This window comes from Phlebotomus papatasi, chromosome 2 (genome assembly GCF_024763615.1).
Source record: "Phlebotomus papatasi isolate M1 chromosome 2, Ppap_2.1, whole genome shotgun sequence".
NCBI lineage: Eukaryota > Metazoa > Arthropoda > Insecta > Diptera > Psychodidae > Phlebotomus > Phlebotomus papatasi.
In genome coordinates this window covers 38,336,076-38,346,412 of record NC_077223.1, presented here as the reverse complement: position 1 = coordinate 38,346,412, position 10,337 = coordinate 38,336,076, and the positions used below count along the sequence as shown (strand labels likewise).

The 10,337-nt window shown below is 34.5% G+C and overlaps 2 protein-coding genes across 2 annotated transcripts; one reads left to right on the top strand and one right to left on the bottom strand.

Moving 5' to 3' along the window:
* The first annotated feature begins 201 nt into the window (after positions 1–201).
* LOC129804150 (transmembrane protein 145-like) lies at positions 202–9,482 on the top strand. The gene is made up of 3 exons (XM_055851233.1): positions 202–340; positions 406–1,234; positions 8,068–9,482. Exons 1-3 carry the CDS (start codon positions 251–253, stop codon positions 9,414–9,416), a joined length of 2,268 nt encoding a protein of 755 aa, XP_055707208.1. The 5' UTR covers positions 202–250; the 3' UTR covers positions 9,417–9,482.
* LOC129804131 (uncharacterized) lies at positions 3,749–5,502 on the bottom strand. Its single transcript, XM_055851214.1, has 3 exons — positions 5,288–5,502; positions 4,601–5,221; positions 3,749–4,529 (listed from the first exon to the last, which is right to left on the bottom strand). The coding sequence occupies exons 1-3, from the start codon at positions 5,453–5,455 to the stop codon at positions 4,311–4,313; spliced, it is 1,008 nt and encodes a 335-aa protein (XP_055707189.1). The 5' UTR covers positions 5,456–5,502; the 3' UTR covers positions 3,749–4,310.
* Positions 9,483–10,337: the final 855 nt, after the last annotated feature.

Genomic DNA, 10,337 nt, shown 5'->3' with positions numbered 1-10,337 from the left:
AATGGTCATAAACCGTTTGTACTACAAATTTATTCCGTGATTTACCTCAATGGGAATTTTTCTGAAAAATAAATAAATCCCTCTTATTCTTATTACCCGTGGTGGTTCTGTTTGGATTTGAATGGTCACCAAGCAACGGGCATTTGCACAAGAACTTCGCAGATATCGATTCAATATTGAACAACAGTAAGAGTTTCTAGCTTTACTTTGGCAACAGCAGAGGACAATGTTGTGAAGTGGATCCTAGAGGATGAATGTGAGTTTTTTCATTGCAATTTACGCCCTTGTGGTGAGATCTGTACTTGGGAAATACGTTGAAGGACATCTAAAAACGTTGGATGTGAGTTTTCAAATAACGCAATTTGGAAAAACCTTTATGCTAATTTTTTTCGATCCGTGTTGAAGGACTGGGCCTTTGTGGCCAGATTCTGCTTCTTGTCAGGCAGAGGAAGATATGAGTATCAGATAGAGTTTGAGCGGAAGTACGGGGAACCTAGTCTTTTGCTGTACTATGATGAGAAGACACAATGGCCGGCAGTTTACAAAACGGACAAGACTTGTGAACAAAAGCTCTCAGTACTGAGTGCTGCAGATAATCAAATTGTTACTCTTTCGGCAAAAAATCCATACAATTATCTATCAGGATGTTCATTGAGATCTTCTTTGGAGGTTGACGAGGATGCAAGACCACCCACTAAATCACAAAATCCTTCAGAAGATCAGAATCCCAAAACGGATGATTTGGAACCTGGGTACTTTGACCAGTTTCTGAAGACAACTTCTTCAGGATTCTCAGCAACAGGATCCTCAACAACCGAAGACTCTCTTGAAGAAAACACCACCAGAACTTTCTTTACGGAAGTTTCCCTGGATCCTACCAGTACTGTGATTACATATCTCTCAGACACCAGACTTGGTAATAGTTTGGAGAATGGAACAGCGTATCAGGTAGATGTTGAACAGCTCTTTGAAGGCATCACTGAATCCTCAGTAGCACAGGACGAAAGAATCAGGCGCTCTCTGGCTTTCCCGCTGTTCAAGAAAGACAATAGGGGAAGGATTATCGTAAGCTGTAGAAACGCAGGAGGATTTACTAGCGTCCGGGAGCGATGGTGGTACATTGCTATCTCAAATTGTGGATCCAGTAAGGGATTAGATGTCAAATACAAATTCAGGATGACGAATGGGCCACCAGGAGACTTCTGGCATGAGCACTTCTCAGCGGACGAAATGTGTAAGTTATTCTGTCTTGAATCTAATCAATTTTCTGTGGAATATTCTTAGCTAAAGCAATTATCATATTTGGTTAACCCTTCAGTATTTACATTTGTGAAAAAAACAAAGACGTATTAAAAAATTATTATTTATTTTAATTGAATTTTATCTGAGTTATAGGGTGGAGGGGGTGGAGGTATGGATTATGCTAAGTACTGTAGGGAATGGGAGGGCAGTTTAATGAAAGGGCACATTCATTTTTTTCATATTTTTTTTTTTTAAATCTCTTTGAAAGGAATTGGATACAACCTTAATGTTACTAAAGCAATACCTAAGCTCCATGGTTGTAAAAATTATTATTTCTTCTCGTTTGATATCTATAACTGATTTTATAAAACTGCTTTAACCCATTCCTTACCATGGTATTATACATCATACGTAAATTGAGTGTTTTAGATGATTTATTCCAGGTCAAGTGATATTCGAATTTCTGTCGGGAATGGATTTTTAGTTGCTTTAGTCTTTCAATTACTTGGAAAAAATAGCCCGATAGAGATGGGAATACATTTTGTTGTTCTTTTCTCGCTTCGCAGAAAGCCATGTAAAAATTTTGCTCAAAATGACGGACGGGAAATTCGACATCTCGTCGAATTTGTTAAAATTGGCTTTTATCCTCTTTCCTGATTTGAATTCTGGTTGCCAATGTGTTTTCTTGGATAGTTACTCTATCTAAATCCATAGAGTTTGTAATGAATTAATGAACAGAATTTAAATTCAGTGACCGTTAAGACGCGTGTTTGAGGGCGGCTCCCTGCGCCCACATAATGAATTTTTTTCTTTTCAAAAAAAAAATCATCTATTAATCTGTAGGAAACTATTCCCAAAATATGAACATTCTATCTAAAGTATTTCTGGTACATTGACTGAATGTGTTAAGTTGAAGCTTTTTGGGGCGTCTTGCTTTTATCAATTTCTAAGCCAGAGGTGATCAAGAACCTGTTGAAACCGAACAAATTGTACATCAATGGTTAAAACGCTACCTGAATAAATCTATTTTGACGTTTATTCAGTTTCAAATGGTTCTTGCTCACCCCTGTCCTAAGCTATTTCGGTTATTTATAGAAGAAAAATATTTGTAATAATTTACCAGTAGTTCCATGAAAATAATAAAATCACGCGTCCTGAAATTCTTTTATTATCCCATTCCTGACCATGGTATTATACATCGTACGCAAATTGAGTGATTTTAGATGATTTATTCCTGGATCTGGATGGATTTTTAGTAACTTTAATCATTCAATTACTTGGGAAAAATAGTCCGATAGAGATTTTTGCTCAAAATGGCGAACGGAAAATACGACATCCCGTCGAATTTGTTAAAATTGGCTTTCACCTTTTTTCTTGATTTTAATTCTGATTCCCAATGTGTTTTCTTGGATAGTTACTCTATATAAATCAATTTATTTTTTATTGAAATAATCTAAAGAATTTAAATTCGTTGACCGTTAAGGCACGTGTTTGAGAGTGGCTCCCCGCGCCCCCATAATAGATATTATTTTCTTTTTAAAAAAATCATCTATTAATCTTTAGGAAAGTAATTCCAAAATATGAACATTCTATCTCAAGTATTTCTAGTACATTGACTGAATGGGTTAAGTTCTGAAAGTACGACAGGGGCAGTTTCATACAGACTCATAAAGAAGTTTTCTATTGACAATGATTAATTATTTTAATTATTAAGAATTTCAAATGTACATTGAAAAGGTTTTGCTAGTTGTTGTAGTCGATTAACATCAAAATTTCAAAAGTAAATTACCCTAAAATTAATTTTTAAAAAAGCAAATAAAAATATTTTAATAAAATATTTCTAAGAGAATTGTTATACTAAAAATGGCAAGACCTTAAGCGTTACGATTTTTTAATGTTCACGAGAAATTAAAGCACTCTGAGAAACCACTCGGTTACAGAGACGAATTAGGCTTTAGGATTTAGGGATGAATTAGTCACAGTGAAGTTCACTGAATGAAATTACAACTTTTAATGTCAGAAAATATCTGACATCCAAGAAATTTGGACCTAGGGCACTTACATTTGGCACAAGTGGAGAATTTCATTTATAAGCTCTCCGAAATTTTGTAGAGTTCCCTTTTAAAATTCTTGAGATATTTATAAGGGAGATTCTTGAGATCTTATTCAAGTCCTAATATTTTCAACTTCACAAAATTGTTTTTTAATTCTTTTTTTATGAATTAATCAATTAGAGTAAATTTTGAAATTATTTAACAGTCTTATAGATTGAGATTTTTTCACAAGCGTAAAGAATAATTTAATTTACTGACTAATGCGACCCCGTCCTCCCTTAAATTCTTTGAGTAAAGTAACTTGATTTTTTCCACGAAAATTTCTGTAACACTAAAGGGTTAACTTTTCTGTTACCCTGGCACAAAGTGTATGAAAGATGTAAGATATTACGTTTTTCTTATTTCTATTCATATTTAGATTATTTTGTATTCACAATAAATTAGTCTAAGAATTATTTTGGGACCTTTTTTGTGCTCAAACTAATTTATTCCACTAAACAATATTGCCAATCATTGAAGTATTGTTTTGTATATTATGTAAAGAATAAGAATACATATTAAATATTTATCGTATTTCTTGTTATTTGATTTTAAAGTCTTTTCTGAAAATCAATAAGGTTTAGTGCGTGACTGGGTGATTAAACTTCCTCAGTGTTAATAATCAATTTGATGTAAAGTAGAACTTCCACTTTTACTCACTTTCTTATTATTATTACGGATAGAATTTATAAGGATAGGGTGAATAACACCTTGTTTTAAACAACTTCTTTGTAAATACAATTACAAATATTTCCACAGATATTTCCCACTTGTTTAAATACTTTTCCAATGTTTCTCGCCTTTTCTGCGACAAATTGTTTCTTCTTGGTCAAATTGAACTCGAGTTCTGGTTTAGGACAGATACACTCTTTGTTCTTCTTCTGAGCCACAAGGCAGGTTAAGAAGACGGCAAAGCCAATGATTAAAGTCGTAATAAGACCTACGAAACACGCAAGATAGCTGGCAAAAAGAATTCTACGTTCCCTTGAGCTCATTTTGATGTTCTCCAAACGTAAATTGTTTTTTTTCAAATTTCCGAATTTTCCCATAAATTCTCTCTGCAAGGTTTTCTGTTGAATTCTGCCCGTTGATTTCCATGGTGGCTGTGTAAGGAGTATTTGTAATGGTTACAGTTGAAAAAATTCTTCCTGCAATTGATGTTTTAGGAGGAATGGGAAAATCCAGGGAAAGAATCTATAAGAAAATTTAAAATTAGGAATTTCTTTTAATTAATGATTTTTTTTTGCAATCTCATGTATCTTTACCTCTAAATAGTTTCTCTGCAGAAACATTCCATTTAATCCTTGCCAAACATTTCCGTTTTCTGTGAGTTTTATCTGAGTCCATTCAAAAAGAAAGTAGTCTGACTCCAGGAAGAGATGGTCAGTTAGATTAACTTTAAAGTTGACTTTTTGAGGCTCATCAGATGGATTGTAAAAGGAAAATGTGTCTAAATCTACAATTTCCACGGGTGTTTTTGTCTCACTTTCAAGTTTAACATCTTCAATGGCATAATATGTTGGTTTAATCACCATCCAAAGATAATCTCCATTGCTTTTTGAATGATTAAAATTATACTGAATTCCATAGATGGTTGTCAATTGTATGGCTTTGTCTTCTGAGTTGCTCATTTCAATGAGATATCTGTCCCCCTCCGGTATCCGGTACACATCTACATCCTCGATAATATGCTTCACTTTGTGAATTGGAATCCAATAAAGTAATCCGGATATCCCATCAAAGAATTTTGGATAGGTTAGGCAATTTTGGTGATCGTCATCAATAGTAAGAAAGCCAACTCCAGAATTCTTTCGCAAAATCAAGCTTTTAAATGCATAGCCGTAATATTTGCAAACACCTTCTAGTAATAGGCTCTTCACACGAATCTGAAAATGGAGTGAAATTGTGTAAATTGACAAAATTTATAAATATTTTGTACAATTAAAATTAACCAATTCATCTTTAGTCATGGGAGTTGCTGGTATTTGGCAATCTTCTAAAGATCCCAGGTTTATGTTTGCTTCTTGATCCAAGCAAATAACTTCACAATTCACTGAGAATATGGATACAATAGTCCATAAAATTATCAATAGTGCAAAAACTCGAAGTTTTGCAACCATCTTACAGCTTTAGGGGATTTCATCACACTGCACTGTCTCAGTGAATCGCAATGGAAGTCGCAATCAACTTACCTTTTATCAGAATTTTGATAAGACTTGATAAGGAAACTATCGTATATTTTGATAATTTTTGTATTATCTGCCAATTGAAACTTGAGTGCTCCATTTTAGATCTGTTTGAGTTTTTATTATTTATATAAATTAATTAAGAAAAATATAGATAATTGCAAGCATATACTGTCAAGATAAGCATTGTTAATATTAAATCAGGTAATAATAATAATAATGCTGGCACAACATTTCATGAAGGGACAAGGCTTTCCCTCAAGGGGATTTCTAGAAATGCATTATTATTTTTTCTTGTACGGGATGAGATTGTCAGTCCCATGCTCGTGCAATCAAGTGCAGTGAAACTCACTGGATGCAATCCGAACACCTTTAACGCCAGAAAAATTCCTGGTGACCTAAAGGGGATTCGAATCCGGGACAATTATACATCATAGAGCGAGTGCTCTACCACTTGACCCATTGAGTGCCTATTAAATCAGGTGATGAACTGATTGTTTAGGAGTAAATAAATGAGAAGTTGAGAATTGGCGGGAATTCAATAAATGGAATGAATAGTTAAAATTACCTTAAGTCCAGAAAAAAATTATTTAAAAAAAATTATTTTTGGTTTGATTCTGTTTGATTTTGGTATGATTTTGTATCACTTACCTATTCACTGATATATTTTATTGTTTAAAAAAAACAGGCCTTCGGGAGCTATAAGGCTAGACATCTATGTTGGTTCTTTTCGCCAAACATCTGATGTTCTTATCCATTGCACCAAGGACATAGATCATACTTAAACATCATTAGGGGAGACCGGGGTACCTATAGCAAGGGGTAGAATTAGCCAGTGAATTTTTCTCGTTTTTCTTAAAATGTACATCGAGCAAAGTATTTTTTAATAAAAGTGAACAGAACATATCCCCCATATTGCCAGAAATATTAATAACTCTGATCCTGTTATCCTACAATTTAGAAGCATTTTTATAAAATGGGTATAAAATTGTAATTTTTATGTTACAGTTTTTGGACCAGCATTTGGTTTTCTGAGTTTCTAGTCAAGATTTCATAGTTTTACCTCGTTTCTGGTTTAATAAACCAAATTAAAAAATATTTTTCACTTGGATAATAATTATCTACTTTCTTATATAAGATGATATTCACTGAAACAGCCCTCGGGGCAGTTGTAGCCACTCTTCCGTGGCGGGATAAAACTATCAATGATTTTTCACTAATACATGGATAATTGTTAGACGAAAAAGTACTATTGATATTCCAAGCAATATTGCCATTCGAATCAACAATTTGTGAATTTTTTTTTTCATGATGTTTGCATCAATTTTGCCACGATTACAAAAATGTCATAAAAAAGTCGGCTAAAGTCTTTTTCTTTAGATTTAAGTGACATAGGGTAAGTGTGCCAAATTTCGGCATAGTTGCATGCAAGCGTCAAAGTCTCAAGTTTGGAATGTAATATCTTTAATAGAAATTGATTTTTTTTATTACTTCTTTTTAAGGAGTGTTGCTTAGAACCTTGTTGACAGTTTGTCGTCTTTATTTATTCTAAAATCATTCTTAATACATTTTAAAATGAATAAAAAAATAGACATAGCTTTGGTACCCTATTTCGGCCACCTTCATTCTCATAGTTCCTTGCCCTTCGGGAATTCTTCCAATATCTTTTTTCACGTCATCTCGTTTGTCGAAGCTACATTTTTTGTTATTCTTTTGCATTGTATAATCTCTAGAGTAAGTAAAAACTAAAAATTCATGAAAATTTGAGGAACAAAAAAGGTGTCCGAAATTGCAAGCTGGCCGGAATTTGGCAGACTTACCCTATGTAGCATCAGTGGGCTTCAGTGTATCAATATTTGGTATCTCCAGTTTGAAATTTCGTCTGGAAAACGGGTGGCAATTAGTACCCTGAAAGTCGCTATATCTACCCAGGCCGGGGTATGTGTAGCCAATGTGTCATAGTTTTTTCATTGTCCTCTCTAGAAAAAGTCAAGGGTTTTAAAGGTTTGAAATACACTGTTTCATACAGCCAAAATCCTAATCACGCGCGAAAAAAAAACTTCATTTGCTGGCTAATTCTACCCCGGTCTCCCCTAAGTACGAAAATGATGAGTTGAAAAAATCGGATCCGGCCTCGGACTCTATTAGCCTAGATTATGCCACCATTATTATTATTATCATTAATATTTTTGATATGTGGATCTTCATAGATGTGAGAATTAAACCTATAACATCTGTGAGCTGAAACTATAGTGCTTTATATCTGCTCACTGATGACAGATCCGCCCATTGACTTATATTTTAATTATATAATTTTTATTTATTTGGTTTTTGAGAAATAAATTTTGATTTTTTAAAATAAAAAAAAACCTTATTATGATTGGTTTTATGAACAATGTTAAAAAAAATTAAATCTAAACGTTCGTCTCAGCACGTATACATTCATTCAGAAACTTCAATCTTAGGATTTTGAAACAAATCGTTCTAGAGTTAGAAATTATAACCAAAATATCGCTAAAAGATACATTTAATTTTTCTGTTTTTAGATATTCCGCCTATTCTCTTGACTGAATGCCTAGCCTATACTTTTCTTCTCCTGGGAATGTTTTTATGCGCCATCGAACTTAAGACTAGGCATCTGTTTCACTGCACCTATCGCCTCTTCACATTCAGTGCCTTTGTTCAGTGGGCTGGAATCCTGGTGCAAGGAGTCGCCTGGGCCAAATATGCTGTCTCGGGTTTGGGTCCTAGCACAACTCTGGGTGGACTGCTAATGGGAGCCAGTGAAGTATCATTCTTAGCTCTGATGCTTTTGATGGCTAAAGGATACACAATTACCAGGGCTCGACTTTCAACTGCCACCACAGTTAAACTCACGGTTTTTATCAATATCTACATTGTAGCTTATATCTCTTTGTATATCCTCCAAGCTGAGACTTTTGATCCTGGTGAAGTGCTAAATATCTATGAGTCCCCAGCTGGTTTTGGGCTCATTGGTTTGAGGTGTGGAGCCTGGGGAGCCTTTCTGATGGGAGTAGCTGCAACATTGAGGAAGTATCCAGAAAAGAGTCCTTTCTACTATCCTTTTGGGCTCTTGGGATCAGTATGGATTCTAGCAGGACCTGCACTGACTCTAGTCGGAATCGGAGTACTGGATGCTTGGGTCAGAGAAAGTGTAATGTGTGCCATTTCAGGAACAGTTGCTTTTGGAGGACATGCAGCTTTTCTCTGGCTTACATGGCCTTCCCGCGCAAACCGAAGTTTTCCCTATCATGTTCGCACGAATCACGTGGGTGTGGCAAATACGGACGATGGGGTTGACTACCCACGGCATCCCTATGAACCCTCAGGGATGCAACATGAACAGAATATAATTATTCCTCTGTCCAGGAGGACCGAAGAGCTTATCAATGGAGTTTATAGTCAGTACATTATCGAGAGGGAACTGTACGGTTCAAATTCAAATCCCATCAGTCACATATCCTTTCCCCAGGCCAATGCTCCCCCTCTACCAGATTCCAGCTTGCCTGTAACAAGTCCTAATCCTGCCCAGAGGCGTTTAGCATCTTTTAGGCGTAGAGATACTCCAAAAACCGATTCAGCAGAAAATGATGTTCAGGTTGACTCAGGACATCCTAGTCTCGAGAACACTTCTTCCCCAAATACAACAGGACCGTCTTCTGGACATGACACTCCTGTAAGAGAAAGGACATCTGGACAACTCAAGAGCAATCCTTTCTTAGTCAATGGGCAACAGAGGCAGCCGAATAAAGTGATCCTTGAACCAATTGAACAACCACTGAGAGGATATATTCAGGATACATTTCAGACTACATCAGTTAGTTCTGTGGTACCAAAGCATCTTTTCGCAGCGAAAAACACTACAAATGAGTGAAAAGCACAAATTGTAACATGTTCTAATGCTAATGTACTAATGGGATAATCAGGGATGTGTTGTAAACCAGAAGAGATTGGCGCGAAAATCTGGTTATCATTATAATAGCTGCGATTGGCATTTTATTGAATTCAGTTAGTGAGAGATCAAATTCACTTTAGCAAAAAAAAGTAAATTATTTTGTCAAAAGCAAATTTTAAAAAATATTTCAGATGTTTAATCAGATAAGTTACACTTATTTCCACGAATATTTTAGGATTTTTATTTATGTAAAATATTAATTTTCCTAATTTACGTAAAAAATATTTTTCTACTGCCTAAATTCATTATAAATTAAATAAAAGTGTAATTACTATCAGCCCTCAACTTTAGCATACATTGATATAGGGTAACGTGTGGTATTTCTGGACAAGGTGCTTTTCGGGACATAATATGGGTATTTTGGGACACATAAAAAATCCTATAAATATTTGTTTTCTAATTGTTTTTAAGTTCTATATGAAATATTAAGCTCTTTACAGATCAGATAAACATGAAACTTCTGAAAATTTATTTAAGTTAAAGCGTGAAATACCCGTGAATTGAGAGTGTCACATTTCACTTTTTACAACACCTTCAGTGCTTAGTTTTTTTCGATTTAAGTCACTTTAAAAGTGAAATTGAAACAAAATCTTTATGAAAGAGTGTAGTTTAGAACTTCTACTTAAAGGTAAATAATCAGGCTCGATGAAATTTATTTGCATAATAGCGATTTTTGTCTGTCCCGAAATAGCCAACTGTCCCAAAATATACCACTCTTACTTCTTTACATTTTTTGATATTTTGTATAAAAAATTATGCATTTTTCAACTTTTTTCGATAAGAATCTTATTCAGGATAGCATAAGGAATATAAATATTTGTATCAACAAAGAAAAAAAAT